This window comes from Canis aureus, chromosome 11 (assembly GCF_053574225.1).
Source record: "Canis aureus isolate CA01 chromosome 11, VMU_Caureus_v.1.0, whole genome shotgun sequence".
Classification (NCBI taxonomy): domain Eukaryota; kingdom Metazoa; phylum Chordata; class Mammalia; order Carnivora; family Canidae; genus Canis; species Canis aureus.
This window is the reverse complement of record NC_135621.1, coordinates 23,102,727-23,128,370: the sequence shown is the minus strand read 5'-3', so window position 1 is coordinate 23,128,370 and position 25,644 is coordinate 23,102,727. Positions and strand designations below refer to the sequence as shown.

Genomic DNA, 25,644 nt, shown 5'->3' with positions numbered 1-25,644 from the left:
ATATTGTGTTTTCTTTGGTGAAATACGTAGTCTTGTCCACCTGACTTGATCCTGACTTGTTTAGCTAATCATTGTGTTCTAAGGTCTATGCCTGATGCCCTCTTCTCTTGCTTCTACTCTGCCCTCTCTTACTCCCTCCCCCCTTCCTTCTCTCCATCCTCTCTGCCAGCGAGGGCATGTCCAGGAGATGACAACCACAAAATAACTTGAACAGAGAAAATGTAAAGAATTGCTGATATAACAAGGGTTTGAGAAACCTAGGGATTGACTATTAAGTGCAGAGAATGCCAGAGAACACAGGATTGCTGATATGTGGAGCAGCCAGGACCCCTAGGGCTGAAATGAGTGTCCAAGGGAGAGACTCCCCTCCCCGCAGGTCTGAGATCCAGCCCTCCTTGGAGAGGGCATTGTCTCAGCCCACTGGCTGGTAGAGAGGTCTCTGACAGATGGTGTTGGAGGAACTTGCTGGAAATCTACCCTCTGGTGTGCAGGGGAAGTCCTTCACGGGGAGTTTCTTTGAAGTGTCCTGGGGAAGTTTTTGGCTGCTGGATACTTCTGGTTGTGTCACACTCTGCAAGGGCTGATCAGTCACATGCTAATCGGCATGCTGCCGAAGCCTGGCCAGATGAGCCACCCGGAACCAGGTGCCTCCTTCCTCCAGCACCCCTCCCTCAGAGGCCTCTGCAGACAGAGGATGCTGAACTTAGGGGGCACAAAGGAGAACCAGTGGAAGGGCCCACCTTCACTTTGGCAGCAGGCAATGGAGGTTTTACAAGGAGCTCTTCCAATACCTGGTGTTCACTCAGAAACCTTGTAAACCCAGCTGGCCCTCAGAACTCCCGGAATCTCTGGGATGCACAGAACTGGAGAGACCCCCTTGTTGTTTGTTCTCCTCATTCTCACAAATGCTTGGTTACTTTCTGTTTTTTGCCAGTCCAGTGGTGTGTAGTAGAATCTTGTGGTTTTCCCATGGCGTTGAGCACTTTCTATATTTTGCCTTTTGGATATCTTTATTAAGTGTTGTTTCAAACTTTTCCCCCATTTTTCTGTTGGATTTGTCTGTCTTTTTGACTGATTTATAAAAAGGCTCTCTTAATCTGTATATAAATCCTGTGGCAGTTATGTATTTCTCTTACGTGTTCGTTATCTTTTCTATTCTGAGGCTAGTGTTTTTTAAACTCTCTTTATGATGTCTTTTGAGAAAAAAAAATGTTCTTAGTTTTAATGTACTCTAGTCAATGTTTTACTCTGGTATAATTTTCTGTATCTTGTTTAAAATATCTTTCTTATTCTGCGGGGTTGTTTTCTATTTTTACATTTTTACATTTAAGTTAGTACTTGGAATTGAATTTTCTGTGTTGTGTGAGGAAGGAATCCCAATTTCCATTTTTCCATACTGGTACCCAGTGGTCCCAGTGTTATTTTTCGAAAAGACCATCTTTTGTACTCAATAATCTGTTGTTGTATCTCTGTTGTTAATCATGCCAATTTAGATTTTCATCTGTTTCTTGTTCTTTTCTCTTTTGTTGGTCTATTTATCTCTTCCTGCCCCAGTACCGCACTGTTACCTACAATTGCTTACTGTTCTGTGAAAACACATCCTCTTACCTAGTGATTTTCAACAGTGACAAATTTTAGAATCATCTTGTCAAATTACACAGACACCCACAGAAACATATACACATCCTCTGATGTGTAAAATTATACACATGCACACACACATACACACCCTGTTGGGATTGAGATGCAGATTGCATTTAATTTCTAGAGAAAAATGAATTTCTTTAATCTGTGAACATGGTGTAATTCTTCACTCAATCAAATTTTAGAATTTCTTTTTTCTTAGTGGCATTGTACATCACTTTTAGCTACATTTTCATGCTTTTATACATGGTCTCTCTTCTTGATTTTTTGGGGGAGGGGCTTGTTCCCTATATCTATGGAAATATTATTGACGTTTTAATTTTTTTTTAAGATTTTATTTATTTGAGAGAGAGCAAGCATGCACACGTGGGGGAGGGGCAGGGGGAAGAGGGAAAAGCAGGCTTCCTGCTGAGCAGGGAGCCCAACATGGGGCTCTGAGATCCCAGGACCCTGAGATCATGATCTGAGCCAAAGTGAGATGCTTAACTGAATGAACCATCCAGGTGCCCCATTTTTTAATACTGACTTTGCATCCAGCAACTTTTGTGACTCTTATTAATTCAAACAAAAAACTTACCCACTTAAAAATATTTTCCACGTACATTAGAAATGACATCAACTATGGAAGAAAAATAGATAGTGCCTTCTTTCCCGGTGTTTGGCCTTCCTTCGTCTTGCTTGCCTGGATTTTCAGTAGAATGTTGACTAGAAATGGCGACAGCAGGTACCTCTGTCTCCTTCCCTTTCAGAAGGAACTCTCTCCAGTTGACTATTAATTATAATGTGTGCCTGTGGATTTTTTTGTTGGATACCCATTTTTAGGTTAAAGAAGCCCCCTTGTAGTCTTTGGTGGCTGGGAGTTGTTTTGTTTGTTGTTTGAAATAATGAATAGGGTGTTGAATTTTATCACATATGTTCCCTGCTGTATTTGAGATGATCATATGGTTCTGTCCTTTGTAGGTTCATGTGGTAAGTTATAAATTTTGACTTTGTGACATTAAACGAACTTGCAGTACAGGTCTAAGTTCAGCTTTATCATGCTGTGTATGACTGGATTCATTTTGAAATATATTCTTAGTATTTTTTACATTCTGTTATCTTCTGTTTTCCTGCTGTGCTTATTCTGACTCGGATATCACTGTTATGCGAGCCTCCCCACCTTGGTTTGAGGGTCTTCTCTCCTGTTCTTTGCAAGAGTTGTGTAAAATTGGAATTATTTCTTCCTGGAATGTGAATGGGCAGTAAAGCCGCTTGGGTCTAGGATTATTTTTTTGGTGGGAAATTTTCTGACTGTCAGTTTGATGATCTTAATGGTATAAGACTCTGCAGGCATTCCCTGAATATTTTACAGAGGTGGTTTTTGTTAGCTGTATTCTAGAGTTTTGTTCATTTAATTTAAATTTTCAAACAGTGCGGCATAATGTTATTTGTAATATTTTCTGACTATCTTTTTTGGTGTCTGTAAGATCCATGGCAGTGTCTCTTTGTCATTTCTGAAAATTTAATATCTTTGTTCTTTGTGCTTTCTCTCCTTTTTGATCAGTTTTCCCAAAGATTAGTCAGTTTTGAGCTTTTTGAAGAGTCACATAGTGGATTTCTTGATATTTTCTTTTATTGACTGCATTCACTTTTAATAATTTCTTGCTCTTAATTTTTATTTTCCTCCTTCACTATTTTGGGGTTATTATTCTTTTTGTAGTTTCTTGAAGTAAATGCTTAGCTCATTTATTTTCTTCATTCTTCTTTTCCAAAGTATGCATTTTAAAGCTAAAAATATTCCTTTGTGTACCATAGTAGCTCCATCTAGAAGCTTTGATTTCTGGAATTTGCATTAATGTTTGGTGTGAAATACCATATTTCCATTGAGATTTCTTTTCTGTCCCCATAGGTTATTTAGGGTCTGTCTTCTAATTTTAAATGGGATTTTTTTCTAATCATTTTTGGGGCTTATTTTCCCCAAGTAATTGTATGTAAACATAATTGTGATGTAGTAAATGAGCATTGTATGTATATCAGTTTTTAAAAATGTGTTGAGTTGTCTTTTGCTCCATTATATGGTGAAATATTGTTTTACTCTATGCCTTATGTCCTCGAAAAGACTACATATTTTGCAGTTGAAAAATTTTTTTTTGTTTTTACCAATCAACTTCATGTATAACCAAGGGGATGGGATATTCTGCTAAGCATGAGATTACCACGTTGGATTAATATAATCACAGGACTAAATCCAAAATTGTGATACTTTATAATTGTGTGACTTTGGTCAGGTTCCCTATAACCTCTGTGGGTCTTGGTCTCCTGTGCTCTCTAATGAGGATGAGAATACCTATCTCAATAGTAGGATTCTCAATGAGGATTTACACAGTAAGCACTCAGGTTGTCTATTTAGAATCTCTGACCACAGGAACAAATGTGTTTTCATGTAACATTTGGAAATTGGACTTTTTAAACCAGCATTTATCAGTCCCTGTTGTGTATGGTGGCCAGGTGTTGTGTTCCCTCCTGGACGCTCAACACTGTTGGTGGGTTCCCATGTCATCCTTACCATAGTACTAACAAAACAGGCACTGTCCACGTATTATGGTGAAGAGCTTGGATTTCACAAAGGTCAGATACTCGCACGGGCTCACACTAAGGTGGGGATTGCATGTAGGTCTGTTATCTGGTCACTAAACAGTTCTGTTGTATGTTACTCTTCTTTTCTTTAAATAGACGATTATTCAGAGCAGTTTTAGGTTCCCAGCAACAATGAGAACGTATGGAGATTTCTCATGTGTATCCTGCCCCCACACCTGCACAGCTTTCCCCTGCTGTCAATGTCTGGCTCCAGAGGGAGAGCTGACCCTGTGCAGTACGTTTGAACTACTCAGCTCCGCGTATATACTGATGTGTTAGAGAGCAGCACTGTAAATGTATTTTCTCTTTCTTACGATTTTCTCTAGCTTTATTAGAATACAGTATACACTACATATAATGGACAAACCGTGTGTTAATCAACTGTTTAGGTTATCAGCAAATCTTCTGGTAGGTTATCCGTAGTTAAGTTTTTGGGGAGTCAGAAATCATATGTGGATTTTTGACTGTGTGACCATGTCCATACCCCAACCCCCATGTGTTCAGGGACTGCCTTTTATTACATTTGTTACATTGTTATTACCCAGAGTCCATAGCTTACATTATAGTTGCTTCATTATTCATGGGGTTTTACATTTTATGAGTTTGGACAAAACTACATGCAGTGACCTGTATTCACCATCATGATACCGCACAGAGTAGTTTTCCTGGCTTACACGTTCTGTGTTCTCTGCCTTTCGCCGTCTCTGCCCCTTACCCTGGCAACTGTGGATCTTTGTAGTGTCACCATAGTTGTGCCTTCTCCAGAAAATCATAGTTGGAAGAGTACAGTATGTGGCTTTTTCATTGACCTTTTTCATTTGGCAATGTGTGTGGTAATGTGTAAGTTTCCTCCATATCTGTTCATGGTTTGATGACTCGTTTCTTTTTAGTGCTGAATAATATTTCATTGTCTGCAGGGACCATAGTTTATCTATTCACCTACAGAAAGGACATCTTGGTTGCTTTCATTTGGCAACTACGAATAAAGCTGCTGTAAACAATGTGCAGAGTTTTGTGTGGATATACATTTTCAGTTACTTTGGGTGAATACCGAGGATTGTGATTGTTGGATTGTACATTAAGAGTATGTTTAGTTTGGTAAGAAACCATTGAACTAAACTGTCCTCTGGAGTGGGCTGCACCCTTCTGTGTTCCCACTGGCCATGAATGAGCGTTCTTATTGCTCTACATCCATGCCAGCACTGGGTGTTGTCAGCATTCTGGATTTTGTCCAATATTCTGCAGTTTTATTTGGTGAAATATTCTAAATATGTCAACTAGGTTATTATTAAATGCTATTAAGATCCTTTAAATATACTGATTTTTTGTCTTCATGTTTTATAAGTTACCCAGAAAGATGTATAACTACTGCCAAATTTAATTGTGGATTTTTCTCCTCCTCTACCTTTGTCAGTTTTTCTTTTATTTGTGTATATATATATTTGAGGTCATATTATTAGGTGATCGCAATTTAAAATTGTTACATCCTTCAGGTGAATTGAGTCATTCTGAAATGACTTTTTTTTTTTAAGTTTATTTTCTTTTGTAATCTCTACACCTAACTTGGGGCTCAAACTCACAACCTTGAGATCAAGAGTTGCATGTTCCACTGACTGAGCAGGGGAAGGAGGGGGTGCTGAAATGACTATGAATAACAATCTCCAGTAATGCTTTTTGCCTTAATGTCTATTATGTCTAATTTTAAGTGGTATATGACTTCCTTTATAGGCTGGTATTTGCTTAATGTATCTTTTTACTATTCTTTAACTTTCAGTATTTCTATATTCTTACATTTTAGATGTTTATTTTAAATAGCATTAAGTTAGATTTTAAAAAATCCAGTCTAAGAGTACCTGTCTTAATTGGAACATGTAATCCAGTGATATTTATTATAAATTAAAGGTATATTTGTGTTTATATTTACAGTCTTTCTAAGAAGTTAATTAATTTTATCTAGAGTACATTGCATTGTGCCCAGAATTTCATTGAGGTGAGAGACTTGTTAGAAGTTAACAGAAACTTCTTGTTTAATAATGTGGATTTTTTTTATTAAGATATGTTTATTCAATGTGTCAAAAAAATTTTAAATTATATCTTTTTTACTTTTTATAAATCCTTAGCTTTCCGCTGTGGCCTGCAGTTTCTAGGCAACATTGCCTCGCGGAATGAAGATTCCCAGTCTATTGTTTGGGTGCATGCTTTCCCAGAACTCTTTTTGTGAGTATATTGATAAGAGGTTTTCTGACTTTTAAAAAGACCATGGTTCTATCATTTCATATACATGAAATTCAAAAACTAACCTTTGACAAGAGAACTCAGAGTGGTTTTGTTGGTGGGTCTAGTTGTAGAGGTGCCCTGGGCTCTGTGTAAGGGCTGATGTCAGGATCAGATAAACTTGATATAAGCAGATACAGCTCACTGAGTCTATAACCGGCTCGCAAATTCCTACAAATAATTAGAGTTGAAGGCACCAAATCTTTATGATTAATGATAATTAAGCTTGGGTGGAAGGAAAGCATTATGGAATTCAAGCTCCAGAAATAGAAATTACTCATTTTTGAGAATTCATGCTTCTTTTTTTTTTTTTTTTTTTTTTTGAGAATTCATGCTTCTAAAACATGTTAGACACCTAATATCTGTGAGGTTCTGAGCTGGTAAGTGGAATATGGGTAATTTAGATATGTTTATTACTCCCCAGAAACCCATGCTTTGTTGGGGGAAATAAAAGAATAGGCGAGCACACCATAGCGTAAGAACAGACACAGTGAGGGTCAATTTAGACGTCACAGAAACATAGAGGAGAGGCTGTTCAACAGGGCAGTCAGAGAAGTTACGATAATTTACACGGCAGTTTTTTTGTTTTTTTTTTTTTTTTAAAGATTGTATTTATTCATGAGAGATACACAGAGAGAGGCATAGGGAGAAGCAGGCTCCCTGCAGGGAGCCGGATGCAGGACTCAATCTCAGGACCCCGGGATCACGACCTGAGCTGAAGGCAAATGCTCAGCCAGTAAGCCACCCAGGTGCCCGTGAGTGGTGGATTTACTGATGGCATCAAATCCAATCCTCACTGAAGCCCCTGAGATAGGGCACGGAGGTCATTGTCTTCCATTTTTATATCAGAAAACACATGGAAGGAGGTTATTTGACTTCACATGTATCTGTGAGACAAATATAACCAAATTTGAATTCCTGCTTTGGGAGGCACTGGCTTTGTGCCCTTAGGCAAGTAAAGTCAACACAGTCGTTGTAATATAAGGATAATGTTTCCTCCAGAAGAGTATTATGAAGTTTAACTGAAAAAGCAAATCCTGCCACGACCCATAATATTATTGATAGTCGATAAATCATTGACCTTCCTGAGATCACACAGCTGATGGGGTAGGGGGTGAAGCAGGACTCCCACTGGGTCTCTTGGCTCCACATTCTCTTTTGCCAGTATACTGTCTTTCCCCCTACACGTTCTGCCCCTTGTAACTAGTGAAGAAATGCCTGTAGTTAAAGGCGTAGTGTGTTTTGCCTTTGATCTTTTTTTTCTAACAAGAGTGAAGGTCTTAGTGCTTTATAAATGTAATCCTTTTATCTTTTTCTTTAATCGGATGGTATTTGCTTTTTACTTTTGAGTCTTAAGTTAGCTGCATTTTTAATATTGGATGCTTTGTGCTGTGACTCATTTTATATTGCTATTTTTACAGTAAATGGTGTACTTGTTTCAAAGTGTTGATCCTTAAAAACATAAGTAGGCACTCAATTTGTTAATGGGAGGATTATTATGTATGTATCATAATCATATTTTATCATATTGCTGAGTAGGGCTCACACCCTCATTTCTTTATTTGGAAGGTCTTGCTTAAATCATCCCGACAAAAAAATAGTTGCCTACTCATCAATGATTTTGTTCACATCCCTGAATTCTGAAAGAATGAAAGAACTGGAAGAAAATTTGAACATTGCCATCGATGTCATTGAAGCTCACCAAAAGCAGCCTGAATCTGAATGGCCGTAAGTATCTTGTTAGAAATTTGATTGCTTAAGAACATCCCAACAGATCACTTTCCTTGCAGAGTAAGAGTTTGAATTATAATAATTGAACAATAAGTTAAAACTTAACACATGCTGACAAAGTAAGAAAAGTTTCTCAGCAGCACCTGGAGGCTGGGCAGAGGTGAAGTGAGGTTGTGAGGACTGGGACACAGCCTGAGAACACACAGCCCTTCTGGGGCGTCCAGGTCAGGCTGCTGTGGCTGTACCAGGTGGTTCATTAAGGATCGGATGTTGATATGAGTCTTGTGTGCTTCTGTTCAGATGAGATAATCACTGTCATCCAGATTGTTGTGTCTGTCCATCCTCCATCTCTGTACATAATGCTTCATTTCTCTCTCCTTTGCTTTTAAGATTTTTCTTTGTCTTTTCTGAAGTTTAATTATGATGTCTTGGTATGGATTTCTTTGGGTATACCTTTTTGGATTCTCTTGACTTTTTGAATCTTTAAGTTTCTATTGCCAAATTTGGGGGAGTTTGCAGCCATTATTTGTTCGAATACATTTGCAGCCTTGTGTTCTTTCCCCTGTTCTGGGGGCCTTGTGTCAGGCCACAGAAGGCCAAGGCTGAGGCTGACTGTGACTGGTAAAGATACCACAGGCTATTGTTAGATTTAGACAGTTTGTTACTTCTGTGGACAGTGAGAAGGAGAAGCCTTGATCCTCGTCCCACGTGCTGACAAGGGGCCAGAAGACCAGGGTGACCATTTGGAGATGCCCCGTTGCTTGGAGCACTTTCACATTTCGAGGGGGTGGGCAGATAGGACACCTTATCTGACTGTCCCTGGCAGCCTCCCATGGGGCAGGAAGGACACCGCCTCAGACTTCCCATCCTTGAGTTCTGGGAGGATCTCAGGGTATTGGGCTTTTGTCCATGTGGCCTGTGTGCACATGTGGGAGGCCACCATGGCCCTCGGAGCGGTCCCTGTACGCCAGTGACACAAACTTTAGTCTTTTCTTGTTGCCCTACAGCTCCCTGAGGATCTGTTCAGGGTCTTTGATTTTTTTGTGTGTCTTGACTTTGGGTTTTTTTTGCATTCTGTTTTCTCTTTTATATCAGTACCTCACTGTCATTACTGTAGCTTTGTGTAAGTCTTAAATCAGAAACTCTTTTTAAGTCTTCCAACTTTGTTCTGCGTTTTCAAGATTTTCTTTGGCTGTTCTGGGTCCCTTGTGTTCTGTATTAATTTTAGATCAGCTTTTTAGTTTGTTCAGAGAAGCAGCTAGAGTTTTGATAGAGATTACGTGGATCTGTAGATCAGTTTGAGGAATATTACCATTTAACTAGATAGAGTTTTCCAATCCATGTGTTAGGGGTATCTTTCCATTTATTTGGGCCTTATTCATTTCAGTTCCGTCGTGTGTTAGTGTATAAGCCTTTACATATCTTTAGTTCAGTTAATTCAAAGTATTTTATTTTTGGTACTATTTAAGGGGAATTGTTTTCTTAATTTTCGTCCATGGATTGTTAATGGCAAGTGTATAGAAATACGATTGATTTTGTTTGTTGATTTTATATCCTGCAACCTGAGCTGAACTCATTTATGAGTTCTGATAATTTTTTGTGATTTTTTTTTTTTTTTTAGGACTTTATGTAGGATCATGTCATCTGCAAAGAGATAGTTTTCCTTTTTTCTTTCCAGTCAGGTTCCCTTTCTTTCTTTTCCTTACCTAGTTGCTCTGACTAGTCCCATGCTGAATAGATGTGAAGAACAGACCTCTGTGTCACACTCCTGATGTCAGGGGGAAGGCTTTTACCACCAAGTGTAAAGAATGGCTCTCCGTAGTTACCCTTCCTCAGGATGAGGGACTTTCCTGTACTTACTCTTAGTTCTTTGAATGTTTTTATCCTGAAGGGCTGTTAGATTTTATCAAGTGCTCTGCATCTGTTGAGGTTGTTGTTCCTTTTCCTATTACTATAGTGTATTACAGTGATTAGTTCTGTTTTATTTTTATTTTTTTCTGAGAAAGATGGGGAGAGCGAGAGTGAGTGAGCAGGCAGAGGGAGAAGGAGAATGTATAAGGAGACTCTATGCTGAGAGCATGGAACCCGGTCTCATGACCATGAGATCATGACCTGAGCCGAAATCAAAAACCAGACACAACAGACTGAGCCACTCAGGCAAATGACTACTTGTCATTTCTGGGATAAATCCTACCTGCTCATGGTATATAATCTTCATATGTTGCTGGCTTTGGCTTGCTCATGTTTTGTTAGGGACGTTTGTCTCTGTGTTGATAAGGCATATTGGGCTGTAGTTTTTTGGGGGGTGCCTTTGTCTGGTTTGGTATCAGGCTAACACTTGCCTCACAGAATGAGGTAAGAGGTGTTCCTTTCTCTCATGCTTTTGTTTTTGTTATTGGGGAAAAGTTTGCAAAGGATTGGTGTTAATTTTTCTTTAACTGTTTGGTAGAATTAATCATTGAGGCCCTCTGGTCCTAGGCCTTTTTTTTTTTTTTTTTTTAATTGTGGGAAGTTTTTTAATAACTCATCCAATTTCAGCTTCTTATAAGACTGTGTAGATATTTTACTTCTTCCTGGGTCAGTTTGACTAGTTTGTCTCTTTCCCAAAATTTGTCCACATGGCTGAGGCAGTCTGATATGTTAGCACATAGTTATTGATATTACTCCCTTAGAATCCCTTTTATTTATGTGAGGTTGGTAGGCTTGTTCCCTGATTTTAGTAATTTCAGTCTATGTTCTGGTTATTGTAGCTTAATTTTTGTCAACGTTTTGCTTTTCTCAGAGAACCAACTTTTGGTTTCATTGATTTTCTTTTTCTTTTTCTTTTTCTTTTTCTTTTTCTTTTTCTTTTTCTTTTTCTTTTTCTTTCTTCTTTTTCTTTCCTTTCCTTTCCTTTTTTTTTTTTTTTTTTTTTGCTGTTGATTTCCTATTCTCTATTTCATTTATTTCTGCTGTGATCCTTATTTATCCTTCCTTCCTTGCTTTGGGTTTAGTTTGCTCTTTTTTCAGTTTCTGAAGAAATTAGAAGGTTTGGTTATTGATGAGATTTTTTTTATGTAGGTATTTACATTTATAAATTCCTTCCAAAGAGCTGCTTTAGCTGTATCTCACATATTTTCATCTTAATCCATCTCAAATTATACCTAATTTCCCTGTGACTTTTTTCTTTGACCTATTGGTTATATAGGACTTGTTCAATTTCCCATGTTTGTGTATTTCCTGAATTTCCTTTTGCTATTGAGTTTTAGTTTCATTCCATTGTGGTTAGACAACACACTTTTTAAAATTCTGTTTTTAATTTTTAAATATAGTGTGTTTTATGGCCGAGCACCTGGTGTGTCTTGGAGACTGTCCCACACGTGTTTGAGAGTATTGCAGATTTGGGTTTTGGTGAGGTGCTGTGTAGACGCCTGTTGGGCCTTCTGTTTCTTGGTCTTCTGTACAGTACACCTGTTCTGCTTATTCCTGGAAGCAGACTGTCTTCTGTTGCTCCAGTCAGATCTGTTGGCTTTTGTATGTATACTCTTATTTCCAGGTTTCATTGTTAGGTACACGTATATATTTGTAACTGTTAGGTCTTAAGGAGTTGACCCCTTCATCGTTGTAAAAATCACCAAAAATGATTTTTTGTCATGTTCCTTTCTTTCCCTTAGGATCTATTTTTATGCATGTTTTCACGTAGTGGTCACCGTGTTCAGGGCATAAGTTGTGTATCCTGGTGGGGAGCCTTGAGCTGCCAGAAGTTCATTTGCATTCCAAAAGCGAGGTATCAGCCTTCTTAGTTTGGGTCTCTTTAAGTGTAAACTTTGTTATTCTATTGAAATTATACCTGATTTTTAAATTATTTATATTTCTGAACGTTTATTTGTATTTGAATTACGATTTGCACGCAAACACAAGTTGGTGCATGAAAACATCCTGATACTGCGCTTGACTTAGATTACCTGCCTCTGGATGCTGATGTTTTGTAAGCAGGGTGGATGAATCATTAGCGTCTGCTTACTTAGAAAAAATTTTTATAGCCGAATTCTGTTGCTTTCGTTAAGTATCTTAGATCTGCGTGTTAGCCACCAGTAATCTAGCAGCATGGAGTAAAGGGCATAAGATGAAATCCAATTCAGAATAGCTCAAGTTAGAGTTCTCAGAGGTCAGGAGGTGAAGTAGCCAGGAAAAGGAATGGGAAGTCCTGGGAGTAGCTGATGTCTTCCACCACACATCACTGACACCAGTTTGTGTGAGAGGAACTCTGCATTTGCTAAGCAAAATCACATCATGAAATACAGGTGTACAGAGATATTTATTGCAGGTTTGGTTCCAGATGCTGGAGCAAAGTGAGTCAAATGAAATTTTCGGTTTCCTAGTGCATGTAAAAGCTACATTTACACTATAGTGCGATTTAGTAAGTGTGCAATAGCATTATCTCTTATAAAAACAGTGTACATACCTTAATTTATAAACACTTTATTGCTAAAAAATGCTAACCATCATCTGAGCTTTCATTGAATGATAATCACTGATCACAGATCATAAAAAATTATAATAATAAAATTTGAAATATTGTGAGAATTACCAGAGTGTGACCAGAGACATGAAGTGAGCAAATGTTAGACAACTGGTGCTGAGAGACTTGCAGATACAGGCTTGCCGCAATCCTTCATTTTGTAAAGGACACATTACCTGCTTAGCACAGTAAAGCACGATAAAATGAGTTGTGCCAGCATCCAGAGGCTTCTGACAAAATTGTTGCTTTTTACTGTTAAATATGAACCCATCTCTGAAAATTAGAGAGCACCCACTCTTTGCCCTCCCACCTGCTAACATTATGGGATAGATGAAAAAAAGTACAAAACTGCATGGTGTTAGAATTCATGGGTTTGGTGTCTTTTCTTGGAAAAGGACAAATGTAAGGTTTCAATAACCAGGCCTTTTTGTTTAGGTACACCAGAAACACAGGAAAAGTGTGGGCGCATTTGAATTATTGGGATAATGTCCTTCTAAAAATGTTTGCTCCTTTTGTTTGTAGGTGTGAAAGATGTTTTTATGCTCTTAGATAACCCGAGATGAATCCAAGGGTTGGGTTTGGGTGTTTGAATTCATCTAAATCCCACAGCCCAGAGAAGGTGCCTTAGAGATCCTGGCTGGCTGTAATGTCTTTTTCAGAGATTATAACTCATTTGTTTTCTAGTAGAATTTTCTGCCTTACGTTACTCACATTCAAGCCCCAGAAGCTGTTATTTACCTGTCAGATAGGAGATAGTTACTTTTTAGTTGCTCTGTGCGCTTTGTCTAGATTGCCGTAGGAAGCAGCTGTGGGTTGGATTTCCCAGAAATCGGAACAAATAGGAGAGCATTCATTATCTGGAGCATGTCTAAATCAGATTCTTCATTTCATTAGTGAGGTGTAAAAAACATTTTTTAGGTTTTCACAGTTACCGAAATCTATTTCATTCGTAAGTGTAGCATTGATATTGTATGCTTATATGGAAATGGAAATAATAAATGGCTCTCATTTGAAAAAGTTTTCCCTAAAACCTTGACTTTAGGAATACCTCTGTTTACCAACGGCATACTGATCTTTTATTTTTTTTTAACGTTTGTTCCTTGAAACTTAGAGATCGCTTTTGGCACTTTCTACATGGCATAGAAACCCTGCGCTGCAGATAATAATTAATCTGTCTGTAACTGTTCACATGCTTTAATACCAGTGATAAATGAGGAAGTTTGAGAGAAAGGAGGAGATGGAAAGAAAGACCTTCATGCATTTTGGGTTTTAGCCAGTATGGAAAATGATGTAAAAATGTGGTCAGTGCTTTGGCATCAACAGCTTGATTTGTGAATGTTAGCTTTTCTGTAATCACATTTAAATGATGAATTTTAAGATTAGACTCAGGAGTTTTGCCTCTGACGGCCTGCATGAGTCAGTTTTGGCACCAGAAACAGAAAGTAGTAGCTGAAGCAAGCCTGTGACCCTTGTGCACACAGAGGGACAGAATTCAACATGTGTGTGTGCGTGAGTGTGCATGTGAGAGAAATTCAGGACTTAGCAAAAGTATCACATTTCTAGGTTTTCTTTTTGTAAAATAAATCTGTTTCTCTGTTGCCCCTTCTACTCCACTTTCTGCCTTTGCTAGAATATATTTGTGACACTCCCCCAAGACCATTTGTTCTATTTTCCATAAAGTTTGGAGTGTTATTTGAATCTTACGGTCTCTGGATGTCCTTGTGGCATTTTAGGTTTCAGATTAGTGGGACCCCACCTCCCTCACACAGTACTGCCACAGAATTTCTGAATTTACAGACATAGTTGTTCTGCAAAAGAATTTAATCACAAATTTAAAGTCTGTAACTTAGAAAACATTGAATGTGATTGGGTCTCATCTTCGTCTTTGGTTTCCCTTGAGCAGATGTTTGGTGAGAAAGTAAATGCAGTGAATTCTGAGTGAAAGTTGAGAATTTTACTTGTAACTTTATGCAGTATGCTGGGATAGAGAATATATTATTTTTAAAAAGGCAATTTCAGCAACTAACACAACCTTACCCATAATTGACAGTCATGCACTTACCACTTTCCAGTTGCAAAAAAAAAATCTCTCCCTCCTGCTGGCATCTCATACTCATTGCTTTGTGTGTGTATTTGCCATATTCTACACTAATTGTTATGCCATAAGGTGATGTAGCAAAAAATTCCAGTTGTTTGTATGGATGTTCATACAGAATGCTTTCTTCTGCCTCTTGCTTAAATTGAATGTGACAGTTACTCTTGTCTTCCAAACAGTTACAGTAAAAGTGCCCCTGTCTTCACTCACTAGTGGAATTTCCTCTTATTGAGTGAAGAAAAGAATGGAAAGGGCACCTGGCTGGCTCAGTTGGTGGAGTGTGCAACTTGATCTCGGGGTTGTAGGTTTGAGCCTCATGTTGGGTGTGGAGGTTACCTAAAGATAAAATCTTTTTTTTTTTTTTTTTTGATAAAATCTTTAACAAGAAAAAAACATGGAGGAATTTATTTTATCCTTGACCATTTTGAACTAAAGTCACAAGAAGAACCAGACCCTGAGTTCTCCTGAAATTTTTTTTCCAGAAGGACTACTTGAGCAAAGGGCAGCATTTTCAGGGAACAGTCTATAAAGGGGAACATTTTTCAGGGAAACCATTGAAGTCAGAGATGGAGGATTCATCTTGACTTTTGGATAGCTGACCGGCCTTCCCAGGACACTCAACCTTTGTGGGCCTCTTGCCATATGTTCTTTTTTCTCCAATGAAGGGAGTGATTTTAGATTAGATGTTTTCAGGCTTTTGACCTTCATGTTCATGTGTTTAAAGGCATATTGGAAACTCACTGGAGTTGTTGGTTTGGCATGAGGAGTGTTGGCTAACAACACTGTCTATCTTGCTGTCGCTCTGAGCCATACAATGGTGGTACTTCTTCCACCCTCTTGTATTTAGCATCATGGGAAGATGTCATTCTTGCCCTTGACTCTGATGGCTTTCTGTTTTAATAGTTTTTGGTTAAAGCCAGTGAGCCAGTATTCAGCTTTGGTGACTTTTAAAGCATATAGTTTTATATTTGACTGGTAGCCCAGTGAGTATGTGCTTGATGTCATTGCCACCCAGTACTTACCTGAGTAACCCAAGAACTCAAAGAAAATCTGAGAAATGAACAGTCCATCTGTGCCTCTGTAGGAACCCATCAAAGTTTTTCTTAGGTTGACCTGCCGAACTGAGTTCCCATGTGTGTCTCGCTGGTTTGGGTGGGGCCTGGCTTATGGGAGCAGTACTGAAGCAGCTTTGCTCTGACTTATTTCAAATCTGCCACAAGGATGCTGTGGCAAGGGGGCCCCCGTGGCACAGGATGAGGGACTTTGGGCTCCATGCAAGGAATAATTGCCCTTTTCCTGAGGATCTGATATGCTTTTCTCTTGGAGAACTTGGGAGTTTAACACCCCTCCTACTCTGTGCAGGCTTGTCGGAAACTCAAAAAACTTACCAATGCTCACTTTAAACATTATCTATTTAATTAAGTCACTGGTCATTGATTGAGTGGCACATTTGAAATGTGCCAAATACTGTTCACAGCACGGGAGATTCAAAATTAAGACATTATGTTTTAGGGAGAGACAGATAATGAACAGCCCTTGCAAATAAACATGTAACATGCCAGATGAATGCTTCGAAGAAAAATACACACTGTGTTTTGTATACGGAGTTATTCCTTAGAGCAATGCTTGGCTCACAGTAAATGGGATATAGTATTTGCTATTTTATTAGTAGTAATTTAAATATGATTGGAGGGGGGATAGACCCTGTGAAGAAAACCAAGAAGATCATTTGGTCTTGATGGAGTACTCCAGTGGAGTAAGGGGGCCTAGAGGGGCTGGGTGCTACTTTGGAATTGGAAGATCAAGGAGACCTTTGCTGAGGTTGTGGCCTTTGAGCTGAGAAGACACTCGCCAGCCTGTGGGTAAAGGCAGAGACAGGTTGGGAAGAACATGGAGCAGCGAACACCCAGAGTGCAAAGAACCCCCAGCAGAGGCCTCTGTTGCAGGACAGGGGGACCAGGGTGGTTTCAGCATAATGGATGGGACATGCAGTCTGGTCGGGGGTTGGGGGGGTGGGGGTGGTACTAGAGGCCAGTTACATTGGGCTTTGTAAACCAGGAAGAGGTGGTTGGTCTTCTTCTCTGTGCCATGGGTGCCATGGAGGTAATTGGAGAGTTCTGAGCAGTGTGTGTACAGACATGGTTTGCTTGCATTTATCTATTTAGATTTATTCTTTTTTTTTTTTTTTTTTGAGTGAGAGAGAGAGAGAGAGAGAATGCATGCCTGTGTGTGCATGAGTGTGGGAATGGCGGAGGGAGAGGGAGAGAGAGAAACTCAAGCAGACTCCCTGCCGAGTGCAGAGCCTGACATGGGACTCCATCCCATGACCCCGAGATCATGACCTGAGCCAAAACCAAGAGGCCTAACTGACTGAGCACCCCAGGCGCCCTCTGGTTTTCATTTTAAAAGATCCCTCTGGCCACTAGGTGGAGACCGAGCTGTAGGGGAGGGAGAGGGCCGAATGGAGGCAGCTGTAGTCCAGGTAAGAGACATGGGCAGCTTGGATGCTGGGGCAGCGATGGAGGTGGAGAGACACATGCAGAATGATTGTTCTCTGCTGGGAGAGCCAGTGAGGCTTCATGCAGGATGGGGTGTGTGGGGTGAGATTGGGAGAGGAAAGGCAGGGGCACAGGCTGGGTTCTGGGCTTGTTGGCTGGTGGGTGGTTGAGTGGCAGTGGGGAGATCAAGAGTTCTGTTCCGGCCGTGTTGAATTTAAGATGCCCACTCTGCATCTAACCGGAGACATCGTGGAGTGCAGCCAGCATGGAAGTTCCAGAAGATGGGGCATAGGGTGCTGTGAAATCCTGTAGCTGGGAGTTTGCGTGGTGTGGGGCTGTGGGGTTGGGGTGGGGGGGACCCTTCAGAGAAAGGGAGGCTGAAACTCTGGGTTAAGGGTGGCTTGTATCAGGAGCAGGCATGGCATTGACCCGGTTGTGGGGGAGGGGTGTCCTGGCAGCGTGTGTAGTCTGTGACCTCATCTGTGTGCATGGTCTCTGCAGGAAGTGGTTAAGGACTGCATTTTAGGGATCAGACTTTAGGTGACTTGAATTACTGTGTTACTGCATTGCAGTGACAGGGACATGAAGTGACTTCATCTTCTCTTTGTGTTTTTCTTTATCTGAGAAGAGACTCAGATTTATTATTAAGCTGTTTTAGAGAAACAGAAATAACTTCTGGTAAGATAGAGCATACCTGAGTTCTCCACTGTCTCTGCCTTTCTTCCTGGGAAGTCAAGCTGCCAAGGACACCAGATGAAGTCCCACTAAGAGATGGCCATGCTTTCACTCCTTAGCACGGTGTCTGTGAGGCAAAAATAAATTTGAAATGAATTTTCTAGCATATACTTAAATACATGTTTAATTCCTTGATAGTACTTTCATATAGTTCAAGTATCAGAAAGTGTAGTTTCCCTTCCAGCCACCGCCTTAGTTCCTCCAGCCCTAGCCCCTAGACAGGTGACCTGCTTGCTCTTGTCAACACTCTGTTGAGCCTTCTGGTTTTTTAAATTTGTATATATATATAATATATATATAATATAATATATATATATTATAAAATATTATTTATAGAGATTGTGTGAGCAGGGAAAGGGGTAGGAGAGAGAGAGAGAGAGAGAGAGAGAGAGAGAGAGAATGAATCTCAAGCAGACTCAATGCTGAGTATAGAGTCCAATATGGGGCTCAATCCCAGGACCCCAAGATTATGACCTGAGCCTAAATACAAGAGTCAGGTGCTTAACTAACTGAGCCACCCAGGCATTCCTGAGCCTCTTGCTTTTTTAACCAAATATTTTCAGGATCTTTTCCATATAAATATATAAAGAACTTTATCTTTTATGTTTCACTATATGAATATATTGCGATTTATTTAAACAATCCCTTCTTGGTGAAATTTAGGTTCCCAGTGTTCCGTAACTATGGAATGGGGCAGGGAACAGCCTTGTTCATATGTGTCATACTGCACATGAGCAGGTATTACTGTCCAATAAAACAGCCTTGTTCATATGTGTCATACTGCACATGAGCAGGTATTACTGTCCAATAACTCGTAAGGTCAATCGCTAGGTCAAAGGGAACATGCTTTTTTATGGTTTAGCAAACACTGCCAAGTAGTCCTTCATAGCTGTTGGACTATTATATACTCCTCTTGGTGATTTACAAGGACCTGGTTTCCTCCATCACTGCTAACGGAGTACCATCCGAGTGTTGGAGTTGCCAGTCCTGCCACCATTTAAAATGGTATCATTATAGACTTTTATTTTCTATTTTTCTTGTTAAGGGGTTGAGGATCATTTTATATGTTGAAGAGCCTGTTTTTCTTATATGTATGTTTCATTTTCTTTACCCATTTTTCCATTTGGATGTCAGTCTTATCCTTCTTTATAGGTAGGCTTATTTTCTAAATTGGGGCCAGTGGTCCTTTGTGTAAAATAAAATGCAAATATTTTCTCTTACTTCTTTGTCTTTTGCCTTTTCATGTGGCTTTTTTTATAGATATAAATTTTTGATGTTTTAGTAACTGAAGTTGTCAGTCTTCCTTATGTGCTGTAGATTTCTGGTAATAGCTATAAAGGTCTTTGGTCTACTAAGGCTTTCATCCAGTATTGTATCATTTCCGTTTTGAGATCTCAGAACATCTTCATGGAGTGATGTCGTAGAGTGTTATCTCAACACTTGTAAAATCCACTTTCCAGCTGCATGTGTAATGTTCACCAAGAGCGACCGCAGTCTGTGCTATAAAAAAAGTCTCAGTAAATATATGAAAAGGATCAAAAATATAGAGTATGTGGTCTCTGACCGCACTGTACATTAGAAAACCATAATCTGATGATACCAAGAAAACATTCCAAGTTTTTAGAAATTAGCTCATTTAAATAATTAGTTTGTCAAAGAAGAAATCACAGGGCAAATTAGCCTTTTGAACTGAAGGATAATGAAGATATAGAATTTGTAGGATAAAGCAATGCTTGGAGGGAAATTTATAGCTTTAAAAGTTTCTAGAAGAAAAGAAGAAAGGTCTGAAAGCAGTGACCTTTGTGAAAGTTCTACTTAGTAAAGACTGACCAGAGCACAGAACCACCTGAGTCGGCAGGAAGAAGGAAATGATACGGAATCAGGGCTGCGAACAGTGACCCAGGAAACAAATCGATAGAAAAAATTAACCAAGGCAAGATGGGCTCTTTAACATCAGCAAAATTGATCAGAAAGAGAGGACACTGACTGGTGTCATGGAGGAGGGTGTGGTCATCATGGAGCCTTGGCTCAGGGACACGAGAGCCCACCGTGGGGGCCCAGTATCATTGCAAGATGGAAGCTTTCCATCCTGAATCTCTCTAAACCTCATCATATTTTCCTGGTATAGCTCCCTGAGTTCATGGCTGTCCTGTTTTCCAAATCCTTATCACCTGTAATTTGAAGGTTTTTTTTTTTTTTTTTAGTATTTTATTTTTGAGAGACAGAGTATGAGTAGGGGGAGGGGCAGAGGGAGAGAGAGAAGCAGACGCCTTGTGAAACAAGGAGCCCGATGCAGGACTCAGTCCTAAGACCCTGGGATTGTACCCGGAGCCCAAGGCGGATGCTTCACCGACCTAGCCACCCAGGTGCCCCTGTCACCTGTAATTTGAATGCTGTCCCCTCCCCCTTCAGTGAGGGACTCACAAAACCCTTCTCCAGCTTCCTGAGCCTCCTGCCATGGCCCTCTGGTTAGATCAGCTTTGTTATTTCTCTGATTCACAAAGTATGTGTATTGCCCCTAAGACATTTTTGTCTAATTCTTTATTTGTGTGCAGGCCTTTCTCCACTGTTAGCATTTTGGAATATAGATAGTGACCTAGGTCCCAGCACAGTTTTGGAATATTGTACTTTTTAAAATCCTTTTTATTTATTATTATTTATTTGTGTTATGGGAGAAAGTGAGTGAGTGCTGGGGGCAGGCAGGAGAGGGAGAGAGAGAGAGAGAATCTTAAGCAGGCTCCATGCCCATGTGGAGTCTGTTACAGGGCTCGATCCTACAACCCTGAGATCATGACCTGTGTTGAAATCAAGAGTCCGATGTTCAACCGACTGAGCCACCAAGGTGTCCTGGAACATTGCATTTTTGAATGGATGTGTGTCTGGGAAAATGTTTTGAGCTCCAGAAAGCTGAATCATGAATGAGCTTTAGGATCACTTTTGTGTACCTGGCTTAAAATGCATGAATTTCTGTTGTTGCAGTTTGATGACCTTCCTAAACTGGTATGAAAATGGAGAATTTTGATTATATCCATTATTACTAGAAATATTTTATTTTTATTTTAAAAATTTTATCTATTTGAGAGAGAGAGAGCTCTAGCGCCTCGGGGAGGGGTAGAGGCAGAGGGAGAAGCAGACTCCCTAGTGAGCAGGGAACCCTATGTGGGACTCGATCCCAGGACCCCAAGATCATGACCTGTCCCAAAAGGCAGACGCTTCACCGACTGAGCCACCCAAGGGCCCCACTAGAAATATTTTATTAAATTTTTAAAAAAGATTTTTATTTATTCATGTGAGACCCAGAGAGAGGCAGAGACACAGGCAGAGGGAGAAGCAGGCTCCATGCAGGGAGCCTGATGCGGGACCAGATCCCAGGACCCCAGGATTATACCCCAGGCCGAAGGCAGGTGCTAAATCACTGAGCCACCCAGAGATCCCCCCTAGAAATATTTTATATCAAAGTGCTAATCAGTTATTTTGAGGGTTGTGAAAGAAATAGGACACATTTAGATTTTGTTTTTATATGAGTGACAATGTGTTGTGGTAGTTAATATGCTTCATTTGGTTATCATACTGAAATACATACTTTCATTATATTTTTTGTTAAGTGGTTAAATAAACTGTGTCCGTAAATACATTTAATGCTTTACAGTCACTCTTACTGCTATAACCTTGGTTATAAACAGTATATTCTTTAGTTCTTAAGATTGCAGATGCCCTCTGGTCAATATGATTCAGAATTAATTAATAATACTATTCAATCTTTTTAGTTGTCACAGTGGTACTTTGAAGAAGTAGGCTTATAATCTTTGCCTCAGGGTTTCCATAAGTTGATCTCTGAGTTGAGATGAGTGCATTGCTTGACAATGAGGATGTTTTCTTGGTAACTCGAGAGCTCTTACAGACAAGGCAATCAAGCCAGTGTGCATTACCAGTTTGTTGGCATGTGTTTAAATAAAACGTGGGACATGTCCATTTCTCCAGTTAATTTTAGCACTTAACCTTCTGAGTAAACTGTGTAATATGGTTTCTGTTTATACCTGAACTTGTAGCTAAATTTCATTTTATAGTTAAAATGGAACTTAGACCTATAGTAAGCCCTTCCCTCCAGTTGACAAGTTTGAATCATTTCAATAAATTTTTCCAAAGTAAAATTGGAGAAACCTATTTTGAGGGTTTCTATTTTCTTTTAGCCGCTAATGGAAAAGTGGTATGTGAACCTCTTAAAACATTTTAAGATTACAACATATCAAAAGTTCGATAAAAAGAAGTACTTTTATGTGTAAAATGCCCATAAAGTAGATAAGGCCATGTCCATTTTACTGTGTTTCTAGTAACCACACCACTTTCTCCTCCTTTTTTCTTAGGTTCTTGATTATTACAGACCATTTTCTGAAAAGCCCGGAATTGGTGAAAGCCATGTATGCCAAAATGAGCAATCAAGAAAGGTAACCCCAAAAACCAGTGTGGTTTTGAGTATTTAGCATTCCATACAGAGTATCCTGTACACATGACTGAAAAACTATGTGGTTTCTTAGTTGGCACAGAATCTCTAAATACATGTTTCTGTGTCAGTAATGGTTTTAAATTGGTTGGTTAACATTACAGCTTAGCCACAACAGGCGATGATTTACGTGGGGCTGCACGATCCAGGTTGGCGCCATTATTCAGTAAAGGCAAACTCAGAAACGTTAAGAACAAAATGTTATACTTGTTCTTTGATTACTGTGTGTTATATTTGTGTATTTGAAATGTGCTCCTGTGTTCACATCACTGGTGTAATGATTTGGGACATAATCCACTCACGTTTCTAGATTTCCCATAGGTATTTCATACAAAGAATGGACTGGTCCATGATCTCCCTGCTACTATAGTGGGAAAAGCAGTGCCCTTGGAGCACGGAGACCGTGGCTCCCTGCCTCCTCATGGTGGTAATTCTTTATGTGACCATAGCCAGGCTTTTTACCTTGTTCGGATTCAGTTTCTCGGCCTGTAAAATTAGAGGATGGAAGGAGATGATTCACCGTACTCTGGATGACTCCAATAGCACATGTGTTCTAGCCTTATTGGAAATGTTGCCTCAGGAAAAATAAAACTTACTTAGAAATCACAGATCTAATGATCAAAAACTTTAAAAAATGTTAATCTTTTGATTGTAGTCACAATTTTTATAATTGCTGTGGTTTTGAAATTCCTATGTATTTGGCTTCCAACAATTAAGCTTTTACACTCCTTTGTAGTCTCGTTAAGTGGTATTTCTTCTTTAATATCTTTAACGAAAAGGAAGGTTCCTGCTTTTAAAGTCAGTTTAAAGGCCATGTTTATGAATCCAGTGCCCCTCCCACCCCATGCATACTTCAGTTGCAGAAAAAGAAGTATTTGTAGTTTTTTTTTTTACCTAAAATGAGTGACACGAAGGAGGGTGTTGTCAATTAGGAAATTACTTTGCAGTAAGGAATACCTGAACGCAAGGAGAATGATACATGGTTGAATTGTATTTTTAATATTCAGTTTTATAATTTCCATATTCCTGTTGAAGGATCAGTTTTTAAACTCCATTATGTAACCAAATGAGGCTGCCAGACTAAACAGTTTCCCTTTTTATTTAGTAAAAAGTTGTAGCCACTGCCCCCCTTCATGGAGCAGCTGCTCATGTGCCACTGCCGGTCTTCTTTTCCTTCCACAGGAGAAGTGCTTTCATTTCCTTGCATCATTTGCTGTACCCCGTAGTATGTCACACATCAGCATGCAGATGTGTGTGCCATGGAGCTGGCGACCTCATGAGGGCACGGACTTCTCTTTTTCTTCTGGGGTGGCCACGTTTCCCAGACAGTGTTTGGCATGTCACAGGGGCCAGTAAAAGTTGTTTAGATGAAAACACACAGGAAATGAATAAATTTTCTTACCAGTTAGTATGCTGACTCCTGTAATGGCATCTGCTGAGGGGGGAAGCTCAGAGTCCTCAAGTCCCTTTCTGCTTGTCACCCCCCAGGTCCACGACCTTGCTGTGGGCACCAGCTTCAGTCCCCTGAGCTCACCCTCTTCACAGCTTTGCTTTTACCCTCACATCATCCTTGACTAGACTTTGGCTGTGCCCATCTTTCAGCGTCGTGGATAATGTATCTGTAACACACAAAATGCACCATTTTCATCATGTTGAAGTGTGCATGTTGAAGTGTACACTGACACTGTTGTGCGGCCAGCCTGCAGAACTTCATCAAAACTGAAACTGTCGGGATCCCTGGGTGGCGCAGCAGTTTAGCGCCTGCCTTTGGCCCAGGCCGCGATCCTGGAGACCTGGGATCGAGTCCCACGTCGGGCTCCCAGTGCATGGAGCCTGCTTCTCCCTCTGCCCTTGTCTCTGCCTCTCTCTCTCTCTTTCTCTCTCTGTGTGACTATCATAAATAAATAAAAATTAAAAAAAAAAAAAGAAACTGAAACTGTCCTCACTTAAGCAGCTCCCTGATCCCCCACCCCCTGCCTCGGCAGCCACTGCCCCCTCTATGATTTCAGTGGCTCTGAGCACCTCATGGAAGTGGGATTGTGCAGTCTTTGTCCTTTTGTGACTGGCTTGCTTCCCTGAACATAGTGTCCTCAAGGTTCATCCACGTCGTAGCATGTGTCAGAACATCCTTACTTTTTAAGGCTGAATCCTATTCAATTGTGTGCATGGGCCACATTTAGTTTATCCGCTTACCTGTTGAGAGACACTTGAGTTGCTTCCCCCTTTCAGCTCTTGTGTGTCAGGCTGCCACGAACATGAATGGGCCAAAGTCTCATTCAGATATCTGTGTTTCCCTTTTCTGTTAGCTGCTCTATTGCCAGCACGGATTGCACCCTGCCATTTTAGTGGCGTAGATTGCCTGTTACAGGACGCGGTGAAATCCTGGGGTGTGGTGGGTAAGGCCTTTTATAATGTAGCTTCATCTCCAACCCCTTCCCTCTTCTCCCTGTCACCACATTATGGTGACACGGAACTTCTTACATTTCTTCCTTTCCCTGTAATCTCATGGTTTTGCATGTGTCCTTTTCTCTGCCTGGAGCGCCCCGGCCACCACCTTGCCCTCTGGTGAATGTGCACCTGACCCTTGAGCAACACAGGTGTGAACTGTGCAGGTACACTTATATGCTGATTTTTAAAATAAGTATAGTCCTGTAAATGTATTTCCTCTTCCTTATAATTTTCTTTTTTTTTTTTCAAAGATTTTATGTATTTTAGAGAGAGGCTATGCATGCATGCATATACTAACGCATGCACGTGGGAGCAGGGGTAGGGGCAGAGGGAAAGAGGGAACCTCAAGCAGACTTTGTGCTGAGCACAGAGCCTGATATGGGACTAGATCTCCTATTCCCAGGATCATGACCTGAGCTGAAACCTAGAGTTAGACGTTTAACTGATTAAGCCATCTGGGACCTCTGTTCTTATGATTTTCTTAACATTCTCTTCTCTTTAGCTTACTTTATTGTAAGAGCACACTATATAATACATATGACATCCAAAATACATGTTAATCAATTTATATTAATGATAAGACTTTTGGTCAACAGGTAGG

The 25,644-nt window shown here is 40.0% G+C and overlaps 1 protein-coding gene across 1 annotated transcript in view; it reads left to right on the top strand.

Moving 5' to 3' along the window:
• Positions 1 to 25,644, top strand: part of ATXN10 (ataxin 10) — a 163,049-nt gene that overhangs the window by 33,745 nt on the left and 103,660 nt on the right. The window contains exons 4-6 of the mRNA XM_077914113.1: positions 6,381 to 6,477; positions 8,104 to 8,262; positions 22,459 to 22,539. Of these exons, the coding sequence (XP_077770239.1) occupies positions 6,381 to 6,477; positions 8,104 to 8,262; positions 22,459 to 22,539 (337 nt within the window). The remainder of the gene's footprint in view (positions 1 to 6,380; positions 6,478 to 8,103; positions 8,263 to 22,458; positions 22,540 to 25,644) is intronic.